Source organism: Trachemys scripta, chromosome 5 (assembly GCF_013100865.1).
Source record: "Trachemys scripta elegans isolate TJP31775 chromosome 5, CAS_Tse_1.0, whole genome shotgun sequence".
NCBI classification, from domain to species: domain Eukaryota; kingdom Metazoa; phylum Chordata; order Testudines; family Emydidae; genus Trachemys; species Trachemys scripta.
The window spans coordinates 18,776,934-18,802,932 of NC_048302.1; the positions used below are offsets into that span (position 1 = coordinate 18,776,934).

Below are 25,999 nucleotides of genomic sequence, written 5' to 3' on the forward strand. Positions count from 1 at the left end.
AAAAAGAATCCTACAAAAAAGTGGAAACATGGACAATTTGCTAAGGAGAAGTCCAAAAGGATAGTACAAGCATGTAGGAACAAAATCTGAAAGGCTAAGGCACAAAATGATTTACATCTAACAAGGAACATAAAAGGCAGTAAGATGATGCTTTAAATACATTAAGAGCAAGAAAAAGATGAAGCCTAGAGCAGGTAGGGAAAGAGCCAATAACGGATTACATCAAAAAGACTGAGGTGTTTAATGCCTATTTTGCTTCAGTCTTCACTAAAAAGATTAATTGTGACCAGATACTCAACACAAGTAATATTAACAACCAGGGTGAAGGAATGCAAGCCAAAAGAGGCAAAGAATAGGTTAAAGAATATTTAAGTACATTAGATGTATTTAAGCAGGCAAGGCCTGATGAAATTCATGCTAGGGTACTACAGGAACCAGCTGAAGCAATCTCAGAATCCTTAATTATCTTTCAGAACTCCTGGTGAGGTTCCAGAAGACTAGAGAAGGGCAAACATAATACCTATCTTTACAAATCGGAACAAAGAGGATATAGAGAATCATAGATGAGTCAGCCTAACCTGGATACCTGGAAAGACAGTGGAACCAATTATTAAACAATCAGTGTATAATCCTATTATCCTCCAGGTGCTTACATAGAATAGCCAGGATGGATTTGTCTAAAACAAACCACACCAAACAAACCTGACTTTTTTGAAGGGTTACCGGGGGGGGGGGGGGGGCCGGGGGGGGGGTGAAGGGGGAAAAAGCAGTAGAGATGATATCTTGATTTTAAGAAAGTCAGTCTTTTTCACACAGTCCCACATAACATTCTCATAACTCAACTAGGAAAATATGGGCTTGATGAAATACTGTAAGGCATGTGCACAACTGGTTGAAAGACCATACTCAAAGAGTAGTTATTAATGGTTTACTATCAAACTGGGAGGGTGTATCTAGCAGGGTCCTGCAGGCGTCAGTCCTGAGTCTGGAACTATTCAATATATTCATTAATGACTTGGGTAATGGAGCAGAGAACATGCTTATAAAATATGCAGATGACACCCAGCTGAGAGGGAGGGCTTGCAAGCACTTCGGAGGACAGGACCTTGACAAAATTTGAGAGTTGGTCTGAATACAACAAGACGAAATTCAATAAAGACAAGTGCAAACTACTTCAATTAGAAAGGGAAAATCAAATGCACAACTACAAATTGGGGTATACTGGTTAGCTGGCAGCACTGCTGAAAAGGATCCAGGGATTATAGTGGATCACAAATTGAATACGAGTCACCAACGTGAAGCAGTTGCAAAGACAACGAATATTCTGGGGGACCTGATAACTAAGGCTACGATTTAGTCACGGAGGTCACGGCAGTCACGGATTCGATGACTTTACTGGCCCTCCATGACTTCTAGGGCTTCAGGAGGTGGAGGCGGGACTGTGTGTCCCTGCCCTGAAACGGGTTGGCTGCAGCTGGACATACGTGCCCCGGCCCCATGGCTTAGTTCCGCTGGGGGCTGAAGCTGGGGACACGGGCGCTCTAGCCCCACGGCTTAGTTCTGCCGAGGGCTGCAGTCGGGGCCATGCACCCTAGCCCCGCAGCGTCCCAGGCTTGGGGGGGGCTGCACCTGGGGCTGTGAGCCCCTATCTGGCAGCTGCACCGGGGGGACGTGTGTACACCTTGTGGCTTCCCAGGGCCGTGCGCCCCCCCCCCCCCCCCGTCCACCGCAGCTGGGGCTTGGCGGCAGCTGCAGTTGGGGTCGTGCACCTCTGTCCCGCAGCTGGGGCCAGCTCTAGAGCAGAGGCTGTGTGCCCCCTGTGCCTGCGCCCCAAGCCGTAGCCACTGGTGGGGGGCTTGGCCTGTCAGTCACCCCCTATGGGACTCCATTCTTCCCCCCCATCTAGACCTTCCCCCAGGTTATTTTTAGTAAAGTCACGAATAGGTCACCAGCTGCGTGAATTTTTATTTATTGCCTGTGATGTGTTGTCATAACTATAAAGGGAAGGGTAACAGCCCTTCTGTGTACAATACTATAAAATCCCTTCTGGTCAGAGACACCAAAATCCTTTTCCCTGTAAAGGGTTAAGCAGCTCAGGTATCCTGGCTGTCACCTGACCCAAAGGACCAATAAGGGGACAAGATACTTTCAAATCTTGGTGGGGGGAAGGCTTTTGTCTGTGCTCTTTGTTTTGGGGGCTGTTTGCTCTTGGAACTAAGAGGGACCGGACATCAATCCATGCTCTCCAAATCTTTCTAAACAAGTCTCTCATATTTCAAACTTGTAAATAACAGCCAGGCAAGGCGTGTTAGGTTTATCTTTGTTTTCTCAACTTGTAAATATTCCTTTTGCTAGAGGGTTTACCTCTGTTTGCTGTAACTCTGAACCTAAGGCTAGAGGGGGGTCCTCTGGGCTCTTTGAATCTGATTACCCTGTAAAGTTATTTTCCATCCTGATTTTACAGACATGATTTTTACCTTTCTTTCTTTAATTAAAAGCCTTCTTTTTAAGAACCTGATTGATTTTTCCTTGTGTTAAGATCCCAGGGGATTGGATCTGGACTCACCAGGAATTGGTGGGGGAAAGGAGGGGGGATGGTTAAATTCTCCTTGTGTTAAGATCCAAGGGTTTGGATCGGTGTTCACCAGGAAATTGGTGAAGAAGTCTCTCAAGGCTATCCAGGGAAGGGAGTTAGTACTTGGGAGTGGTGGCAGCAAAACCAGATCTAAGCTGGTAGTTAAGTTTAGAGATTTTCATGCAGGTCCCCACATCTGTACCCTAAAGTTTAGAGTGGGGAAGGAACCTTGACACCTGTCCGTGACTTTTACTAAAAATAACCATGATAAAATCTTAGCCTTACTGATAACAGTCTTCAAATATGTGAAGGGCTGTTATATAAAGAAGATGTGATCAGTTATTCTCCACGTATACTGATGGCAGGACAAGATATAATGGGCTTAATCCGCAGCAAGGGAGATTTAGGTTAGATATTAGGAAAAAGCTAACTAGAAGGGTAGTTAAGCTGTGCAATAGGCTTCCAAAAGAGGATGCAGAATCCCCATCACTAGAGGTTTTTAAAAACAGGTTGGACAAAGCCCTGTCAGGGATGGTCTAGGTTTACTTGGCCCTGCAACAGCACAAGTGGCTGGACTTGATCACTTCTCAAGGTCCCTTTTAGACCTACATTTCTACGATTCTACATAGACTCAGACTTTAAGGTCAGGACCATTGTGATCATCTAGTCTGATCTCCTGCACATTGCAGGCCACAGAACCTTGCCTGCCCACCTGTTATAAGACTCCTAACCTATGCCTGAGTTACTGAAGTCCTCAAATCATGATGTGAAGACTTCAAGTTAGAGAGAATTCACCATTTACACTAGCTTAAACCTGCAAGTGACCCATGCCCCATGCTGCAGAGGAAGATGAAAAACCCTCAGGATCTCTGCCAATCTGACCCGGGAGAAAATTCCTTCCCAACCCCAAATACGGTGATCAGTTAGACCTTGAGCAAGACTCTCCAAGCAGATACCTGGGAAAGAATTCTGGTACATCAAGGAAAAAAACATACCTTTAGAGCTGTCCCACACGCCAATGGATGCCAGCACTGTAAATCAATGTCACTTCAGAGATTAATACCGTGTGGAAGTGCTTTAGCAACAAAACACTCCATCTCCAGGTCAGAGTAGTTGGGGAGAAAGCAAATGGATCTCATAAACCACCTCAGGGTGGTAGAGTAGTAGCATTAACGAGTTCCAAAGGAGAGCTAGGTCCATCTAACCTCTGATAGGTGTACAATATGCAAAAGCTTAAGATTAAGACTCTTTGGGGGATGGTGAAAAGGGAAAGAAAGAACAAAATGGTGTGATCCCAAAGCAATACTACCTACCAAAACCCTGAGTTTGCTGTAGTCCTAACCAGCAAGTCAAATAAATGAGCTGCATTTGCCACAATATATTTGTCGTTTTGCAAAATGGATTTATCTAACATGGGTCTAAGAAAAACAAAACAACAAAGCTGTCCATGCTCCATTACCCACATTATGTTCTAAGTTGCAACAGTCCCATTTTCAGAAGAGTTTTCCTACTGTATAATTTAGTGCCTTCTCCTCTTTGGCTAAGGATGCACAATTCCTATTACAGCTGATTACTAGCCATTAAGTTGTGCAATCATGTGGACTGCTTCTTAAAATAACAATTAATCTTCAGCGCTACATCCTATGCATGTACTATTTCAAGACAATGTATGTTGCAAGTATTGCGTATGCATTCTAATTGCTAATTTCTCATTTCTGCTGATTTATTTCCTTGAAATCTCATAAGGGCTGTTGTCCTCTGTCATAATTTACCATTTTTACCGTAATATGCGCTCATCTTAAATAGAAAATGTGTGCTTATTTACACTAATTGGGTTTGAACTTAGCCAGGTGACTCTCTTTTATTATCAAATGATGACACAAAGTTTTGTGTCCATCTACTGCTAAGCAGTCCTTTTATCCATATTTGCACTGGGATTATAGGATATGAGAGAGAAGTTTGAGCACTATCTTGTCCTGAAGTGTTTCACTTTTTTTTTTTTAAATTAATTTGTAGTCCAATTTTCTCTTTCATTGTTCTGGGCAAACCCTCAAGGTAGCAGTTTAAATAGAATATTCTCAAACAGACAGATGATTGTTTTACTCCCAAATCTTGGTTCATGTCCAATCTGTGAAATTAGTAAAAAGCTTTGTTGATTTAAATCAACTAAATAGAATAAAAATACACATGTAATCAGGGCCGGCTCCAGGCACCAGCCTAGCAAGCAGGTGCCTGGGGCGGCCAATGAAGGGGGGGGGGGCGGAGCACGTCCGGCCGTTTGGCGGCGGGGCCATCACTCCCTCTCGGAGCGAAGGACCTGCCACCGAATTGCCGCTTTTTGGGGTCCTGGATGGTGGTATGATGTACAGGGCCGGCTCTAGCCTTTTTGCCGGCCCAAGCAACCCCTCACCCCCCACCAATACCTGCCCGCAGANGGGGGGTGAGGGGTTGCTTGGGCCGGCAAAAAGGCTAGAGCCGGCCCTGTACATCATACCACCATCCAGGACCCCACACCAATACCTGCCCGCAGAGCTCAGAATTGAGGTAGCCCAGAGAATGAAACATCCTTAAAGGGGCATGATCAGGTTTTATTTTTTTTTTAAAACTATCTAATTAAAAATAATTCAATGCCTGAAAAAACAGTCTTTAAAAACAAAGTCTGCTGATACTATTTAAAGTGTTTGACTCAGGGGTTCCTGCTCTCTGGGTATTAATTTGAAGAGCTTTTTGGGAAGGCCAATAGCCAAAGTGACATGGGGTGGTGAAGAAATGTTTTCCCATCCTGTAAGAATTTTTGAGATTAAAAAAAAAAAAAAAAGTCCCCATCCTCAACTGGAACAAAGTAGAAATCTCAAATTTTCATAAACCAACTAACCAAAAAAATTCAATTTGGGTCAATCAAAATGTTTTATTTAAATAATTATGAAACACTTTCAATTTCAACCTTTTCTTTTTAAAAAGTATTTTAGTATAAATTCAATTAAATTTCAAAACAAGTCATTCTGAACTGAAAAACCAAAATTTTTCACTTAGAAAATGTCAAAACGGGATGTTTGGACTATTTTGAAATGTGTTGAAACTGACCGTTCCCCACAAACAGTTCAGGTTTTGATGGAGTGGCATTTTTCAGTGAAAAAAACATTTGAAAAATTCTTGAGCAACTCTAAGAATGACTAATGCGCCCCCAGGTTTACCCCTCATTCTCCCTCCCCGTACAAGTGCTGTCTCCCAATTTCACTTTCCTCTCATGGTGTTTGAGTCAGTAGCATATTTAAAAACCTCTCCTCCTCCTGCTCTGCATAATTTAACCTTGAATATTACAGGATAACTTTACCCAAAAAGGGGGAAGGGGGAAGAAAATTCCTGAATTAACTGGAAAAAATGCTCTCTTCCAAATCAGAGAGACACCCAGAATATTCACCCAAGATGACATGGTCAGAATGGAGTCAGTTCAGGAATTTCAAATGTCTAACACAAAGTCATAATTTCTCTGTTAACAAAGCCTACAAAAAGCCTTTTAGAAATAAAAACGATCCTCCCATCATAAAAGTTAGACCAATAAATGTTCAGTGTTAGCAACAGGAATTCTCTCTAGTTTACATTCTTTGTTACTTCTGTTTAATTCATAATAACTGCAGCTCACTTGCTGTCAGGGGACAGTTGGGAGTGCCACAGCTAATCTCAGAGACTGGTTGTTTTTCTACTGTTAGAACTGCTCTCTGCAACTCGATTCAATGCATCTCTTTGTGACTTCACTAAGAAAAAAAAATCTCCCATAAGAAACAGCAACAAGCAGGGCTGGCTCCAGGCACTAGCTGAGCAAGCTGGTGCTTGGGGCCGCAGATTGTTCGAGGCAGCATTCTGCCCAATCCTAGGGCGGCACGGACGCTTTTTTTTTTTCCTGCTCCGGCCGCCCTGTAGGGGGCAGTGGCGGCGCAGAGAACCAGAGCGCCCTGCAGGGCAGTCCTCTTCCTTCCCTCCCCACCCGGAGCGGAGCACTCGCAGCAGGTGGCAGCGCAGCAGGAGGGGCCGCGTGGCAGTGCCCCTGCTGTAGCCCTGGCCGCCCCCTTCTCTCTCTCTCCCGCCCACCCCTTCCCTCTCCCCCACCCCACAAGCCAGTCCCCCTGCCCTTGTGCACTGCAGGTTTTTTTTTTGCTCGGGGCGGCCAAAAAGCCAGAGCTGGCCCTGGCAACAAGGAAAAAACACCAAATGGGTTCAGTTTTATTGAACTCAGTGAATTAAATTGTAAGCACCATAACTTCCAACTCCATTAATGATGCAGGGAATAAAGACATGGATGAAATCCTGGCTCTACTTAAGTCAATGGCAATACGATTGATTTCAGAACTTCAACCAATGGATTCAGATGTGCCAAGAGTATTATAAAATCTTTCAAAACTTCTAAAGGGCTTTTCCTTTTGCTGCACAAAGAAGACTAACCTCTACAGGATGTCACAAATAAAAAAAAGACAGCTGGTTCTTAACAATTTACTATATGAACTTAAGCCTGCCCTAACAAAAATAATTTTCTTCGTTTCTGTTTAAAAGTCGACGCAGCAAAATATGAAACTGAAAATAAATGGTTTGAGGATATTTTTCCTCACATGCCTTCAATTTATTTATTTGGCAACTTCTCCCAAAACAGGCTGATTTAACTTTTACTGAGGTCCAAAGTGATGCCAGCAGCCCCAGAATACGAGAGAAAAAAAATGTACCTTTGCCTCACCCCCCATTTTTTGCTACAAGTGGAGCTCAACTGCACCTAAAAATTGGGCTCTGTCTCCTTAAAGTTCTCTATCCAAGAGAAACAGTGCTGGTAAGTGCACTGTTACCCATCTGGAAGTTCCCCTGTTATGTGTTTGCTGAACATAATTAACGAACCATTGCCATTTAAAAACCAATACAGATCTGTGGCTTTAAGAATGAATTCCATTAGATAACAGTAGCTTCCAAGGAAGCTGATTCTAACATAGTTGCAGTTGGGAAACAGGAACAAAAAGTTCTGGTACATCTAGCCTCACCAGCCCTTGAGCAAAGGGTATAAATGGCAATTATGTTTACAAATATTTATTTGCTGTACAACATGCCAGTTATTTGTTTTTATATATGAAAAATCAACCTTTGAGAAATAGAAGTTCTTTGTTCCAATAGCTTAACATGTGGCTTTTTTGCTCATCAAACTGTTGCAAATATCTCACTCATATTAGAAATCCCAAGTAATTGTTTTTTCTTTCTTCTCCAATAAATTAACCGGAGTGGTCATGCCTCCATAAAACTGACTGTGCATTACAAACTGTACTGTGTACCTCAAAGTCACACAACTGTAGGTAAGAAATTTTTGCTCAATTAATGGGACATTAACTATGTTAGGACCACCAAAGTGCAGATTAGTTCCACAAAGAGGTGGAATCAGTAGTATACTGGACCGGTGATATCATGCAGGAGAGCATATCAGACAGATCACTTAGAAGATGCAGTCAACAGAAAAAGACACCGATACAGAAACTCATGTCTTATTAGTCTTCAGTGACAAAAGAGCATCACTCTCATACAATACCTCTCTTTCTTTTGCAACTCCAAAGCACTTGTTGATTTCCTTGAGGGCCTGATACTTTGTAGAGGAGGAGGTTTAGTGATAGGGGTGATGAGAAGGGCATCCAAGAGCGAACGGTAGACGTTAGGATCGGAGAGTCTAGCAAGCATTTAGAAAGACTTGGTAAATACACTAGCTATCCACACAAAGATGAAAACTGACAGGAACTACTAAAATAACATGTGAGATCTGAGCTTCCCAACAGTTTCCATAAGAGTGTGACAAGAATTGTAACTGGAAAGTGATCACTCCCTCCCTTGAGAAACCACTTCAGTGTCTGCAAAATCATTTAATAACTAAAAACATAATAAATGTTTAGATAGTCATAAAATATCCCAGTATAGCCGATGGCATCTAAGGATCTAAAAGCTATTGATAAATATCAATTAATCTTCAACCACCATGCAAGGCAAGGGGGTATTAATTTATCCAGATAGAAAATGGGCATCATGAGACTCAGAAAAGTTAAAGTTCTTGCCCCAGACTTTGCCAATAGCAGAGTAAAACATAGGAGACTATTCTATTCTAACCCCAGGCACATATTGCTAAGGTGAAAGTTAACCGTTTCTGATTTTACATCTCTCCCAGTTAACTCCTAAGTGAGCATGAGCTTTTTGAAACTGATTGATAAAAATTAAGAAGGCTCCGTTTTACAGCTGATTTCTACCTGGCCCGTACAGCAACAGCAGCAGACACGGCAGTGGCAGCACTGCTTATAACTTTTAAGCTCTGCCTGGAAGGAGAAGGAACAGGGATGGGAGAAAACTTTGGCAGATCTTCCAATGGATTTTCAGGCAGCGCTTTTCTAGTGTAGAAGCTTTCATCGAAAAGGGGAGAAAACAGAGAGAAAGGAAAGAGATCTCAACCAAGAAATAGTAGAAGCAGCTTGAAGTAATCACTGAAAACTGTGCCATCATGAAGGTGCCATTTCAACGCATAAGTTGGTGGAAAGACTACTCTGTTGACCCTTAAACATGAATATGGAAAAACGGATTTTTCTTAGGCACAACACTCTTAAATGATCAATACAGCTTTCAGTAAAAAAAAAAAAAAATCTAATTCAGTACAACAATTCACAACCTTGGGCCCTTATCCTACAATTAACTCAGTCTGGGTGCAGGGGTCCACTCACACAGAGCATGTTGTACGATCAGGGTCTTGGATTCTCTGACTAGTTCTTCATGAGAGCATCAAAATGAGTTTTAAAAGTTATTCTGCTGATCGCCTTAAAATCAGAATCAGTATAATATTATACCAAAATCATCATTTAAAAGAAAAAAAGACATTAAAGGTACAAGTAACTAGTGCACATCACAAAAACTGATTAAAAAAAAAAATCAATATTTTCAGGTTTTCCTTCTATTCGCCTCTCTCCGTACCTCTGTCTTCACTTTTTCTTACCCTCCTCCCCCCAATCACTGTCCCCAGGAGGGAGGAGAATAAAAAGAAAAGGGGGGGGAGACAAAAAACCCCAAAAACCAACCCAAAGATAAATATACTGAAAAATATTTTGGGGAAAAAAAAATGTTAAAAGGTCCATTTAGAATCCTGGAAAACTACAACTTAAAAAATTTCCACACACTTGTTTTTCCATTTTTCAATCGGTTTCAGAAGTAACTAAACCAAACACATGAATGACAACATCATTTTGCAGTGCAGCTTTGATTTAAATAGAGATATTGTCACGCTTTCACTTAACAGTCTGCTGTGTGCACATCATAAATTTTACCTTGTATGACTTAAAGATGATCTAGACTGAGAACTTGAGATTTTAGCAAAAAGGACTTGTTTCAAAAGAAGGCACAAATATATAATGCCTGCCCAAAAAAATATCGAGAGGGTAAAAGAACATTATATATACATCTAGCATATTTTAGGCAACAAGAGCAAGGATCATGAAATCAAAATGAATATGACAAAATAAAACACTTGCCTTCCAGAAAATAAAGTCAAGTATAGGGTTACTGTTACTGACTAATAGCAGTAAGCCTTACAAAGTTTCGTTGCTACAAATCTGTCTATTTAAAAATTGAACTGAATCACTGCTAATTATAAACTTCCCCCAATTTTCCCCTTCACTGCATTTTTCAGGAGAAAAGCATTTCATTGCTAGGTCAACATATCATTTTGGTAAGGGACTAATTCCTTTATGGCACTTCATCACACAATCCAAAACAGCATTTTGCTGTATTTTGCTGCAAGAACTCCATGTTAGTGGATAATATGGCAATGCACATTTTACAGCATCATGCCGTAAAATGAGATGAAACCACATTATTTTATATTATTTGAATTCCAAATTTAAGATGGCCAAGATTTGTGTACCTGTCAGGAATAGGAGGCACCGAAGGTATGGATTCCACGTGTTGGACTGCACAAGGTGGCTCTGCTGGTGCAACTGTGAGCAAGGGTGGCTCAGAGGTCTGTGTAGCTACTGTGTGCTTATCAGATAGAGAACTTTCTTTACCGGCTTCATTTGTTATTAAGCTTGCTGGACCTGGAGCACTCAACTCGGCAGATTGAGTTATTTTCCTAGTTGACATTAATTTAACAAGAAGTAGTTTTGAGATCAGATATGCAGAAGCATTTCAACTGGAATTCTTTATTTAATAAAAAAATAAACAATAGTTGCTATCTATTTCTAACAGGGGTTTTATTTGTGACAAGATGCTACTGGTAAAAGGCAGCAAGGCACAGGGACTCTTCTACTGTGTTATCTTTCAGATTAACAAAAAATGCAGCAAGAAAAATAGGACCAGCCACAAACTGATTCCTCAGGGCAGTAGCTTTTTTCAAGGTTTAACTTTGACAGCTTACAAATAGCCTCATTTAACAATGAAAGCAAAGTATGTAACTTTTTTTTTTAAATAATGATTCCAGCAATTTCTGATATACTTGAAACAAAATGTGTGACATAAGACACACTACCTAGCGTAAGTAGACGCCACTTTAGACACTGTGGCAACTTGACTACTGACACTTAAAACCTGAACAACAGCAGGTGGATGAGGTGCACACTTAGGTAAGGCTTCCAAAGGATTGTCAAACAAGAGTTTTCTAAGGCAAAAGAAAGCAGAGATGTAAGTAGCACACTAAGCAGAGAAAATAAATATAAAAAATCCCCACAGTATCACAGTGTATAGCCTCCAAGGAAAATAATTACTTTGGTTACATACTAAAGGAACTATGGTAAGTTAACAGTAAAATATACACATCTGCTAGTATTTTGTTTGTATTAAATCTTTGGCAATCAGAAGCCTCCCACCGCCCTCCACCCCATTTACACAAAGTTCTATAAATTTAGAAATTTTGATCAAATTTCAGATTTTGGCAGGTGAGTGGGCACTTCATACAATTTTTCCCTCATTTTTCAACCCAAGAGATGGCTAAACTAAAAATATAGAAAATGATATTTGCGCAGTTCCCCTCTAGCGGTTTTTGTTTGTTTGTTTGTTTTGAACCAGCCCTAATGACAAACACAGGGATTTTGCCCTTTCTAATTATTTTCTGGAGCTGCCCTTAAATTCAGTTCTTACAGTCACATTGATTTCGCTGGGCTCTGTACGAGACCCTAAATGCAGAGAAATAGTTTGATATCACATGAGCTTGTTCTCCTTTGGGGAATTTTTCAGTCATGTTTGGATTTACACCCTCATTTCTTGTAGAACAGTTACTTTATATTCTTTTTGCTTTGTTGGTGGCTAGAAAAGGGAATTACTTTAACACTAGCTGATGCTTTTGCAATAAAAACCCGAAGATTACACTTATTTCAGAATATACTATTGGCTGCCTTTTAATCAGCAAGAGCACTTCAAGATTTGACTATTCATATTTAAAACCATATATTAAAGGATAATGTGCAAATTTGTCATATAGTAAGAATACCTAATTCAAAGTATTTCTTATACCATTTGAAAAGTAAAGACTAACATTCCAAATTAACCACTTTGCACACATTACTTTGGGGTTATGTATTTTCCCTCATTTTAATGGGAACATTCACACTGACAACACACCATCCTCAAAAGTTTTTTTTTTTTAAAGCAACCAAACTACTTTTTTTTAAATCCACCCAAAGACATTTGTGACACTGTTAAGACATGTAAAAAGCGACCAAGAGTCTTGTGGCACCTTATAGACTAACAGACGTATTGGAGCACAAGCTTTCGTGGGTGAATACCCACTTCGTCAGATGCATGGTAACTTTTCACAGATGTAACTGAACAACCTAAAGACTCTTGTTGCCACTGACCTGCTTCATATTATGTCTGTCTATTTCAAGATATCTGGGACACCTATTTTTTTCTGGAGGTTAAAGTTGCCTGGGAAACTATTGAATGAGTGATCCTTGAAGGAGTGAATGGGTAAATCCATAAAAGTAATTTCTAAATTAGTTATAAACATTTAAACATTAGGAGGCGTAAGGAATGCCCACATTTTAATACAACAATTTTATATGGGGAAATAAACAACAGACCAAACAAGATACAGCAGTTTGGTATATTGCCTCATGACTAATTTGCACTTTAATTACAGGAATGAAACGACAATTACAATCATTTTACTTTACACTGTGAAATCTGCCAAACAGGCAGTAAGGCTGGCTTTCATTCAGTAATAAGTTCCAGCTTCTTCATAAGCTGTAACGGCAATCAAACTCTCTCCTTTTCTTGGGTTCAGAAGCGGATGACACAAGTGACTGATTTCAGCTAAGGAAAGCGCTAGACCACCAGGAAAATGAAGATCTACACTAGCTCAGTGACAATAAATGCAGGACATAAGTGATGAGATTAAGTCTACTGACCCTTGGATAGCCTTTTTCTGCATTGCTAAATATATGATGGCTTTCACAGCAATTACTCATTAATTTCAGATGGTCATGGTTTTGAAAATAGGACTTTTTTGGAGATCAATTTAAGATGTATGCTACTTAAAGAGTGTTTGAGACAACAGCCTTTCACCGCTTAAGAACATAAGAACGGCCATACTGGGTCAGACCAAAGGTCCATCCAGCCCAGTATCCTGTCTATCGACAGTGGCCAATGTCAGGTGCCCCAGAGGGAGTGAACCTAACAAGTGATATCTCTCCTGCCATCCATCTCCACCATCTGACAAACAGAGGCTAGGGACACCATTCCTTACCCATCCTGGCTAATAGCCTTTAATGGACTTAACCTCCATGAATTTATCCAGTTCCCTTTTAAACCCTGTTATAGTCTTAGCCTTCAGAACCTCCTCAGGCAAGGAGTTCCACAGGTTGACTATGAAGAAGTTAATGAAAACAATGAGCTTGGTTCATAGAACACCATTAGTAGCCAATTATTTTCAAATGTCTTTACTACTACAAACTACAACACCCCCTCCCCCCCCGCGTGCGCACACACACAAAACAAAGCTGCTCAGGTTAGGAACTGTCTAGGTGTTCTGGATTACTTGTTCTTGTAAGTGTGAGGTAATACATGAATTTACCATACCAACAAAGAGGTACTTTCTTTGGCGTAAGAGGGATTTTTTTCCAGACTTGTGAGTGAATTCAGTGCTTAAAGACTGAGATCCGATTTCAGCCTGGCATATCTAGTCTCCTCAGAATGCATGCCCATAACGCCCCCCCATAAGAACAGGAACCATACACAAGCATCAGCTAAATTACTTTCCCTTCCCTACATTCACAACACTTGCCCACACTACAAGCTTAACCCATGGATAAGCAAATGCACCTCACCCCTCTACCTTTCTGGAGCAGATACTGCTGTTCTTGTGATAGTGTACCAAACTGTCCGTTTTGCAATATGCACAAACATTGGGGGCCCAGGGGCATATCTGAGTCCACCATTTCAGATGTTATCTATACTGGAATTTCTTCCAGATCAACCTAGTGCAGTAACAATTAGGTGGGGATAGATATTTGTTTCCCCTTATTTTAGTAAGCACTTACTAAATGTGTTATTTCAAATAAGTTGCTTTGGCATCAGAGGGAAAAATTAATAAGTAAGGGCACAAGTGAGCCACTGCGTTGTGTCTTCAGTATGATGTTCCAGATGTGCCTGTGCTTAGGGGCAACGGCCATCTCTGCTTGTACAATACCCATCATAACAGGATGATGATCCTAGCCAGAGTCTCAGAGCGCTACTCTAACTGAAACATTGAATCAAAATATAAATGCTTCTAAATGTCATTACTGTTAACACTTACCATAATCCTCCTCCTCCTCTGATCTCATTAAGGCAAAAAAAAAACAAACCCCTTTTACTAACTTACATCGGGGAGACATTGAAACAAGAATTACCCTACTTTACAAGAGAGAACGCTAAAAACTTAACAAGAGGGAAGGACAGTTTTATCTACACTATCCTAAGATAAAGCCGTCTTAGTATGTGCCAGAAATGAACATGAGAGCTACCTCTAAAATCATCTTGCTACACATTTGGAGATGGTCCAACCTATGAAAACAGTTTGATGGACCTTTTGGCTTGACCGGGGGAGAGAGAGAGAAAGAGAGACACTAACAATTCTTTCACTATTTTATCTAAATCTTTCAAAATAAAAACATCCATTTGAAAGGGTAGTTATACTATGATTTTAAAAAATGTATGGGTGTGTCAGTATACCACAAATAACAGTAAAAGCAATGTTTATTTATTTTGATCTTAAAGAAGTGCTAAAAGGGCACCCTGCCATATGTACTAAATCGGGGTGGGCAAACTTTCACCTGGATGGGGAAATTGTATGCAGGGGGTTGGGATGCAGGAGGGGTACGGGGTGCGGCAGGGGGCTTGGAAGGGGGTTGGGGTGCAGGAGGGGTGTGGAGTGCAGGAGGGGGCTCAGGTGCAGGGTATACGAGGTGGCGCAGGAGAGGTATGGGGTGCAGGAGAGGGCACAGGGCACATGGTGTATGAGGTGGCTCAGGGTGCAGGAGGGGTGCGAGGTGCAGGCAGGGGGCTTAGGCCAGGGAGTTGGGGGGGGGCGGAGTGCAGGTGGGGTTTAGGCTCCGGCTCTGCGCTGCTTACCTAAAGTGGCTCCGGGGTGGCAGCGGCACACTCCGGAGCCAGGGCAGGCTCCCTGCATGCCTGCCCTGGTCCTACGCCGCTCCGCTCCAGGAAGCGTTTTAGACCATTTTAGTCCTATGCTGCTTCAGCTGTTCTAACCAGCTCCCACTTCCACAGTGAAGAGGAACCTCAATGGTCCAACTAAACTGAGATTACCACTCAGTGACTGAGTCCCCATGTCTGTGGCCTAAGGGGAATGCTGTCACCATCTGCTCTTGACAACTATTAACACACCAGCACCTAAACAGCAACTTCCTTATGTGGTCCCTGTGAGTCACTATGGTTTACAGACAGCTTATAAGATATCAAGGAAAGGGAGTTTATTTGATTGGTGGGCTGATCTTCTGGTCTTATCTCCTTAAACTTGGCTGGCAGGGCTAGCTCCAGGCACTAGCTTACCAAGCAGGTGCTTGGGGCGGCCACTTCGGAGAGGGGCGGCACGTCCAGCTGTTTAGTGGCAATTTGGCGGACGGTCCCTCGCTCCTACTCGGAGCGAAAGACCTCCCGTCAAATTGCCACCGCAGATCGTGATCACGGCTTTTGGGGGGGGGGAGGGCCTGCTTGGGGCCTGTTGGTTGGTACATGTGGATGGAGGGGAAACTGGCTGAAACTCAACGCTTCATATTGGATTCTCAGGAGGAGGAAACTTCTACAGGTGTGGGTGAGGCAATACTATCTTTGCCCGTTATTCAGTGTGTACGCTCACCTTTTGTCAGAATGGCTCTCAGCTTAAAGGTGTAATTAGATCAATCATTGTTCCTGGATTCTTTGACAGCTGCTAGAGATGGTAACATCTACTACAGCAGGCCTGGAAACTGCAAACCTGCTCCAATACTGACCTCAAGAGAGTAACACCCATAGCTTTCCCAGGTAAAAATCACTGTAATGGGACTCGACACAGCATACTTGAAGACCAGCCAGAAGCTTCATTTGGTGCAGAACGTAGCTGAGTGGGGTGGGCTCTCAGAATACAGATCTATGCACAAATCTCTGTCTTGACTTTCTCATCTCTTCTAGGTCAAATTCATAGTGTCAGTAATTATCTCTAAAGCCCTGATTGATGCGGTAACTGGTTTTAGAGAGTCTGCTTTGGAACTGGTAGAAATTGGCTGAGTTACACGCGTTGTCAGCTCCTAGGGTAAGACTAGTGCCAGGCAGAGGGTTCTCATTTGAGGGAGTCCTACCTTTGCAGTTTGGTTCCCCTTAGCCATCTGCTAGAGCCTGAGGTGGTAAATGTCAGGGAGTGAAACAAAGCCTGTTATTACCATTTAACAACTGGCATGTTTTTCTGTTTATTTCCTTTATTTTTTGGTAAATGTTGATAAATTTGTATTGAAGCTATGTCCACTATGAAGGCATAAAGATATGTAGGGGATAATAATGGAAGCTTAAGATTTATCATTTAGGAGAGGCACTAGGTAAATAAATAATATAAATAAAGGGCAGCAGCATCCTCCCTTCAAGAGCCTTGAGTCACAGCAGAGAACACAAAGAACCTATTTCTTTAAACAATGGCTGCCACAAAAAACATAAAAACCACAAAAATGCTGCTCACGTGAAATGTTTGACAATGGTAGTTCTATGCTTGGATTAAGGTATTAATACAGAATGGTGCATTGTATTTATTTCAAAATAAAAATAGTGCTTCTATACTGCTTTGAGTCAGTGAAGTCTCAGAGCTTCACTTTCTTTTAAGTATCATCATAGCACCCCCGTGAGACAGACAGGTGCAATGATCCCTATTTTAACAAATGGGGAACAGAGACAGCATAGGTATGTTTACATTGCATTTAAACACCTATTGCTGGCTTGAATCAGGTGGGGCTGTAAAATGGCTGTGTGGACATTTGGGCTTGGCCTGGAGCCTGGGCTCTGGGACCCTATGCGGTCTACACAGTGATTTTTAGCCCCACAAACCCGAGTCAGCTGACCTGGGCCAGCCACGGCTGTGCCATGGGCTTTCTATTCTAAATGTAAATGTACCCAGAGAGACTAAGTAACTCACCCAAGGTCACAGAGGAAGTTTGTGGCAGAACAGGAAATTGAACCTAGGTATCTCAACTCCTTACATTAGTATCCTAGCCACTGGATATTCCTTCCTCTCTAAAAGATGGAAAAGGGTAACAGACCAAAGTACACATCTTAATCATACTGCACCTACGACGACTGCTTCCGCCATTACGATACTGGCCAGCTATTAGTGTGATCTAACTGCAGTCTATACACTTAGGGGGACGAATAATAACAAATTTCCATTCATGTCAGAAAAGCTGTCATGCCAAAGAGGGTGTGGAGAAATCTAAGGATGTTTGCACTCAGTAACCTTCATATTTTAACGCAGAGCCAATATTATGGCAAAACAAGAATTAAACCAATTGAGCATAATTTCCACAACAATGACCAGAATATACTCTTTCACTCAAGTACACCAAAGTGGTTAATGAACCAATAAGTCCCATGCATAGGTGTGACACCTATTTTACATGTGGCTAAACTGAAGCAGATAACTTAAGTGTCTTGCCCAGGTTACGTAGTGAACAGCCAACAAAAACCACTGATTTCAGTAAAACATTTGACTACAACATCATGGCACATATGGTACAGGAACAGCAGTTAAATGGACATACTAGAGACAGAAGCACAAGTAATAAAAACCATGTTTTATGGCTGCTAACCTTTGTAAACAGATTGTGAAAAGGATGGCATCAGCAAGTCAGCTAATTGGGTGTTTGGGTTTTTGTTTCTTTTTTAAACTCAGAGAGGTGAAATCTCCTGTGTTATCGTGAGACCAACAGATGCCATGAGATGAGCTTCCTAAGACAGAAGTTATTACAATTCAAAAGTAAGTCTTATAAGATTCATCCAGAAATATTTCATATTAGTTTGTTCTAGAGGTAAATGTAACCATCAATTGCCAGGCACACTGTAACAACCAACCAACGACAAAAGCCACGACTTTCAAAACAACAAAGCTGAAGAACAGAGACCGCATACCCTGTTGAAATCTAAAGCTCAAAGGCCTGTATGAGGTCATACTTGATGACCTAAAGTTTAGGCTTTGGAAGAAGACCACAAGAATAATCAGGCTCCAAAGGCAAGAGCCCTCTACAATTAGTTCCCTACCACTTGTAACAGAGTAATCCAAATTCTAGAGAGGCTCTGGGTCAAGAGTAGTTATACTTAAGGCTAAGGGAACTGTGGAACTGTCCAAGAACAGGGTCCATTTTTATCCTTTTGATTATCTTTTGCATCAATCTGTCCATACCGTACAGATAACTAAAATAATCCAATTGAATAAATTTAGGATAAGGTACAAAAAATGACAGGCCTTGTTTGGTGTTTGTTTTCTCTTCCAGACACAGAGCCACACACCCACACTATTAGCTTATGAAATTCAGTACATCAGTGTAGCTTATTCACCTTAAGGAACAACATTTAAAAACATTTTATTTTCTCTTTCTAAACCCACAGATGACCTCCAAAAAAGAGTCTACAGTCTGCCAAGAAAACATGGTCTAAATAGTGCCAATTAACGTATCCAAGGTCAGTGACTGGAAGTTTGCCATCTCTCATTTCATCACCACATAGTACAACATTCCTTTAAGAGCACACCATATTTTTTCAATATATTTAATATGGTTTTGCCTCAGTGGGAAATACATTTGAATTAACTCTCAACCTATACATTGACACTTCATTGTTATCAATTATAGCAGGTCATGGGAAGGGTCACCCACTGACAAAATTGATCTTTCTGAATTGTTTTACTACATAGTATGTTATTTCTTATGCTAACTAGTATCCATCAAGTGTTCATGGGCCTCAAGTTTCTGCTCCTCTTTCCTCTCCTCCTGCCATGCTCATAAAACAGGTTATGTTCAGTTTAAATGGGTGACAGTCAAATCTACCCCAAAATAGAGAAACATGGATAGTATAGATTTTCCTGTTATAATTAGGAAGAGTACCACCGGAGAATCATTTACCTCCCATGGGGTGAACTTGAGACATGTCCAGGAAGTCTGGGAGAGGGAACACTGACAGGTGAAGACTTGGCTAACGGTGAACTGTCTGAAGTAGATTCTGGTCTGGTGAACAGTTTGCATTTCATTCAAGGTAACAAAATCAAATCAACACAAAAAAGATGTTTAATCTACATTTAAGTGGCATAATAAACATACGTTAAAAAGTGAACAAAACATCAGTATCTTGAATGGGAAGCAGGGTTAAAGTGAAAGTCAGAGCTGAGATGAGGCACAATTTTTGTGTGACTTTTCTTGACTTTGGTAAAGACTGAAACATGTATTGTTGCTTGTAAAATCAGTAAATGGCCAATTATTATATTTACAGAGATGAGACATATATATTTAATGTCACTCTGCATAGCCTGATGGAAAAAAAACAGTAAATACTAAAAATGAGATTCTCAGAAATTCTAATTTGGGTTTCATCTTAGTGTTTTATACCCTTTCATTGTGATTTCTTCATTCCAGAAAACTAGTAGGGTAAGTCGTTTGCTTTATGCTGCCACTCTGCCATTTACTTTGTGTGCTACAGGAATTGAGCAGAGTGGGGTTGAACCTTGAAGTATCATTCTTAACATTTTCTCCATATTATGCCACCTGCCCAGACATGACTGAAGTAACTGCAAATGTGACATTTAATGCAACAAAGGTCTTTTGTTTGAAGAGAAATGCACATCACATTTCTAACGGCAATGTCATTTTGTGACAAACAGTAAGTAGGAGTTACAAGGCAAGCGTGTTAACGTACACCACCACATTTGTCTTCCACAAATTTTGAGCAAGTAAAGCTACCTACGTGAGAACGCATTCTTTATTTTTAGTATCATGCAAATTTAAATATCTTAACAGGTTTCCAGTCTTAGGGGATATCAGTGTATTTAACTGACTTAGCAATGACAGGGAAGCAGACCTCATAGCTGGTAACGGTGTTGATGGAGGTTCTGATGCAGGTGTCATCTCGATGGTCTGAGTAGCTACTGAATGTTTATTTAGATCTAAAGAGGAATTCTGGGCTTCTATTCCATTAGGTAGATCTGCAGACATGCTTTACAGATGATAAAAAAACAAAAAAAACCACAACACATGGACGGTGTTGGAATACATGTGTGAAAATTCAGAATTGACCCAAAGTGGGATCACTATTTTCACTATGGCTAGGGATTTGCTAATCTAAAAATCCAGAAAAGTCTCTACACAAACCTGCTCAATATCGCTAACAAGTCAAACAGTAACCAACTCAAAATATTTAATGGATTTGGGAGTAGCATGATAATAAAGTTCTATTTTAACTTTAGATTTTAAGCAAATAGAAGACCAACAAAAAACAGTGGTACAAGGAGCGATTGATGGTTTGAATATATTACATTTATAAAAATAACACTGAAAAACATGCACCAGGGTTCACTCAGTAGTTCATTAATGTCCAAAATTGTGTTCCTCGGTATTCAGACATCCAGAATATACTTGAAAATCGGAAAATTACTTTATTACTAAATGATAAGTTGTAACCCAACAAAATCATTGAATGCTTCCATGGAAATATTTAAGTGTTATTGGTGTATTCTACTTTAGGTAAAACTTTCCATGATCACGGTTACTCTCTCCAAAAGAAAACACATTTTTATCTACCTAGCTACATACAGGAATGGATGAAACTCAAAATATTTGGAAGTTTGCTTTAGAGAAAGTTTAAAAAGCTTGGACATTTATCTGAAGTTTATTCACAACTCTTGAAATTCTTCACTCTTCTTTGATTACATCCCCATTACCCAGGCCTGTTAATTTTAGGCCTACCTCCACAATAGATGCAGTCAGTTGTTTTATTAAAAAAAATAAATCAGGACACTAAATATTTTCCCATATCACAGGAACAAAATGCATTCTGAGGCCTAATTTGAATCAAGCAGTTAGCTAAATCCAGATCGTCATATGGACCTCCGACTGAAAGCTAGTCTGTCTTTTTGAAGGTTAAATGTACACTTGGAATCAGAGTATGCATTAAGGTGCATTATTCACATTTTAAAATAAAAGCAGTTTAATGTTTCTCCCAACAATTTTTACTTATTTCAATTTTTTTTTAAATTAAGAAATGCTGGAAGTACCATGTCATAAGTGTGGTTGGGAGGAAGAGACATCTGGGCATGGAACATGTATCACGACATTCAAGTCTGTGAGCAAAATATCTTCAGATACATTTGATGAGAGAATGACCTTTGGTTTGTCAGAGAAGGTGTTGTCCCTTTAAGGACTAGAAAGGGAGAGAGTTACTACATGGAGGCAGCTCCATACCCGGACAGCATGCAGATGCTGACCCATTCTCACCCGACCCCTCAGGTGACCTGAAGAGAAGCGGACTATTTATGTCCACATCTGTACAGTAGAGGCCCTCTTTTCCACCCGGACTAGGCTGAACAGTCTCCCACCTGTTGAAATTGGGGTGGAGGGGAGAGAGAGAAGAAGCGCAGTTGGTGAGGAATTTTCCCCTCACCCCCAGATTGGCCAAGGTGAAGTAGCTTTTTTCACCTTCCCCAAGGCAAACTGGAGAGCGGGGGGGGGGAAGGGGAGTAAAGGGGGTTAGGCTATGGTGTTGCAACTCATTATATAAAAGTGTGGGGGCGGATTCCCAGTGAAGGTACTCCATAGGGAACAGATATGGTGATCAGGTAAAATGGACTGGGAAAGGCCTTAATAAGGTATTCTTTATAGGAGTGGAAACAGGGGTGGTTAGGGGCTCCTACTCCTATGACTTATGGCAGGGAATCAAGCCCCCCTCCCATGACCCCTGTTAAACCTCATCTGAGGTGGGATGTACGTGGTGAGGTCCAAGCAGCGGGGTGGCTGACAGCAAATCTCTAGGTATACGTAAAGGACTATGGAACTATCTGCACTGTACCGTTTTACCTACCAGGCATTCCCAGACATTTAGGAATAAAGTTGCAGCCTATCCAGTGTCTCCTTCCCTTTTTCTGGCATAGCCGCACAATGAGGGTAGAGAGAAGAGTAAATACACTGAAAACATTGCTACAGAGCATTTAGATGAGTAGACTGTGGACTTTTGCTATTCAAGATCAATGGAAATCAAACTGATCACAGGGACAGCGCACAGGTTCTAACTAACCTGTTCCTCCACTGAGCAATTAGGTGCTTACTTTTAATTAAGATGAGCTCTTCTGGCTCCCTTCTTCCTACTGTTGACTAACTATGGCAACACACTTGAACCGATAGTGGGAGAATGTGAAAATAGGAGTGAGACTTTGCTGGCTAGTGAAGGTGGAACAGACAAAATGGAGGCAGGAAGGAAAACAACAGATGGTTTTAAGAAAAACATTAGAAGTCTTTTTGAGAGATTGATTGGTAGTTTGCATAGTTGTACTTCTAATGTAGAAAGACTGAAAAAGTTATGTGATGAAATACACTATTCAACTCTTTATTTTCTAAGCCAACCAAGGTACAATCAGTACTTTTTATTTTTTGTTCCTGGATTTCCTTAATTTTTTTTTCAAATAAAAAAAGAGAATAGACTCTTAAAACTACTAATATAAGAACAGCCACCAGAGGGACATACCAGATGGTTCTAATTTTGAAAAAATATGCAGCATTTTTGCTTATCTAGAAATTTGTTTAACAGCCCTGAACACATTTTTGCTAAAGTAACTTGCTTTAATGAAGTGTCATCCAAATATTTATACAGTGGCATACCATAACATATTTCCAGGTGGCCAGTGATTTGTAAATCTAGTTTTCTGGGAAATTCTTATGCTTTGGGGAATTCTTCTTGAATCTGGATATACTTATCACTGGACACACCATGAGGATTTTTTTTAGACTTGTGCACTTTGTATATTTATTTTCACTCACTCTAAACAAATCTATGTTTTAGATTATTGCAAAATCATTTTTTCCATTTCTTATTGAAACAACTCATTCTATTAAGAGCTAAATGCTAGCAAGATACATAAAATGGCAAATTAAATATCTACAGGAAAATAGTCTCATTTTATATGAGCATTTCAAAATAATACATACTTTAAGGTCAAACAATATATTCACTCAAAGAATGCATTACAAAAGTGGCCAGCAGCAGTCATCTTATCGCACTTATTTTTCACTGTGTTGAATACAATCTGTAATAACTTTCCCTCCCTGCCATGCATAAAAAATTATTTAAACTGGCAAAACAACTTTAATACAATGCTTACAATTCCAATGTCTGAACATACATGTTCTAGTTCAAATCAATAATTAAAAGTGTGCTTTATGTGCATTTTACTAAAACTAAGCACATTATTTAAATGTGACACACAAACAGGTACTTGAAACAGAAGAGAAATTATAATTTGATAGAACTGCCAAGGCAGTTCATTTCCAATTGACAAATTTTTGTCCGCAGTGAAACCGTTATAGTGAATTATTTTCCCTAAAGGTCATTATGTGGTTTTAATGTAAAACAAATCAAACCATTATTGGACGTAACTATTTTTATGCTATCATGCACTGGATGAGAACGCTCCTGTAGTTTTATTTTTACTTTGATATAATTCCTTATATTGTGCACTCTTATGTTTCCACACAAGTGACTGTTAGTGTTAAGACAACTTAGCAGTTACCTGGGGTCTCCATTTTCTGTTTGACTCTCCCTAAAGATAAGATGACAAACACAGTGAGCTATAGAATTGCTGAGCTGCCGGAATGTTTTGTACAGCAAAGTAATGCTTTTGAAGAGGAAAAGCAAACTTCAGAATATTATAATGTTTTTAGGATGTAACCTCTCTGCAATAATAATTGTTCAAAGGAAGGACTATTTTGATTAGAAAACCCTAGTTGATATACTCAAAATTTAAACAAAGTGCTATATAACTTATAAGTAATTCATTTTGCTCCAAGATTAACCTTTTAGGTTTGGACTTTCTGAACTTCAATAGGTGTTAAAAGCTGACAGTTTATTTAAATGAAGATGTTCTAGGCTCGTGTCACATACTTCTATTTGGGACAGCAAAAAAGATCAGTCACTTTGTCACTCGATGCAGTATCCCTTACAAATCAAAAAGATGTAATAGAAACTTTTTAAAAGGAGATTTGGGAAAAATCCCATGCATTTATTGTACAAATGTTGGTGGCTCTTGCACAGCTCGATTTGGTTTTATTGTCTTGTCTCTTGCAGCAGTAAGATTATAATACTAGAGATACAGCACTTTTGTATGAGAGTTCTACATATGGAGTCAAAAGGCCTCAAGGAAAGAACAGACAAAACTAAGTTAAAAGCAGCTTTTATTAAAATACTCTTCAAACTTCAAAAAGTTTAAGTTAATGAGTGTCTCTACTATAATACATTATATTACAGGATAATAAGCATTACCATCGTAGGGTACCGAAGCTTCTATAAAACACAAAAAAACCCTAAGAGTTTCACCCTACAATAAATAATCATCACTGTCTATGACTACATCTTATTCTCATTTGATGTTGCATGCTGAAGCTCTTACATATACACAGCAACATTGCACTCCTTTTTTGTATAGTCTTTCCATGGTGTGGACAGGACACCTGTTTAACAGGCTTAGTACTTGTACTGCACTAAGATTTGCAATAGCAGCAAAACTCCTTTTGGCGGGGAAGCCATTTGACTTCTCCCTCTACCATTTTAAAACATTTACAACCCACTCAAATATTTCTGCTGAGCTTCTATTGAATTTAAATACAATTATCCTGGAAAGTACAAGTGTTTCAGTGTTTACAGGCCTCTTGTCAAGCATCCTGTATACTGTTCTTTTGCTCATCTTTCTAACAACCTACAAGAACTTAAACTCAGCAACACAAATGAATCCTCCTTGTCAAGAAAGAACTTCAATTGCCACCTCCTCTACCCACTTGACGACAGTCACCTAAGTCACTTTGTATTGATTATGTAAGTTTGTTAACACAAACTAATTTCATCTTATTCTTTACACATCAGTAGGAAATTGTTAGAAAAGTGTAGAAAAAGCTAGAGTTTCTCTCATAAGAAGGCTAATAAAATACTTTTTTTTTGCGCAAAGCATTTGGAAAAGAGAAAAGGAAGAAAAGGTTTGTGTTTTGTTTTTGCAACTTGGGTAAATCACTGGACATTAAGGACACGTGCTGAGACGTCATGGTGCCAGTCACGTAATTTTGTATATTTTGGGCCTAAGATCTGGATGGGAATCTTTTCCCTGTGGAAAGAAGTGATAGAAGAAACGTAAGAAAGGAAAGATGTTTGTCTTACAATTCAATTCACACGAACTGACAACATGCCATCTCCATGCACTACTTACAGGCCTATATACGTTATCATCTGTCTTTCAAGGCCTGATGCAATGCCAAATGAAGTTAATACAAAGACCCCTGCTGAATCAGGTATTGGACTGGGCCTTTAGCACCACTTCGAATAGCATAATTTTGAATAGCATAATTCTTCAAGAGCAACAAAATAGCTATCTGTTCAAATCTTAGAAAAAGTTAATCTAATCTATTACAAGCCAAAAATGCACAGCTAGATTCAAGACAAAACATTACATTCATCTGTTTACAACCTACCACCAGACAGAGAACCAACTGTTACATTCACTGAAAAGTTCCAACTCCTGTACAAACCTTAAATTTTCAGAGTCTTGTATTAAGCTCCTAAATAAAAGCCAATCACAGCACCCAAAAATATTGATTTTACATGCTGATTCATTTACTTATACATATATAACACACAATACTAACACAGAACATGTAAAAGTTTTTAGAACTTTACACCAAT

The 25,999-nt window shown here is 40.1% G+C and overlaps 1 protein-coding gene across 22 annotated transcripts in view; it reads right to left on the reverse strand.

Moving 5' to 3' along the window:
• Nucleotides 1-25,999, reverse strand: part of PDLIM5 (PDZ and LIM domain 5) — a 198,906-nt gene that overhangs the window by 55,059 nt on the left and 117,848 nt on the right. For 11 of the 22 annotated variants that reach the window (XM_034772223.1, XM_034772230.1, XM_034772228.1 and 8 more), the window contains 7 exons: nucleotides 23,844-23,873; nucleotides 20,147-20,281; nucleotides 19,198-19,299; nucleotides 11,097-11,225; nucleotides 10,494-10,700; nucleotides 8,836-8,985; nucleotides 8,133-8,267 (listed from right to left, as the gene is read on the reverse strand). The exons of 1 other annotated variant lie outside the window; for it this stretch is intronic. In XM_034772223.1, coding sequence (XP_034628114.1) covers nucleotides 8,133-8,267; nucleotides 8,836-8,985; nucleotides 10,494-10,700; nucleotides 11,097-11,225; nucleotides 19,198-19,299; nucleotides 20,147-20,281; nucleotides 23,844-23,873 — 888 coding nt within the window. Of the gene's footprint in view, nucleotides 1-8,132; nucleotides 8,268-8,835; nucleotides 8,986-10,493; nucleotides 10,701-11,096; nucleotides 11,226-19,197; nucleotides 19,300-20,146; nucleotides 20,282-23,843; nucleotides 23,874-25,019; nucleotides 25,425-25,999 lie in introns of those variants that run through there. 10 more of the 22 variants (XM_034772244.1, XM_034772245.1, XM_034772224.1 and 7 more) reach the window with 9 other exon arrangements.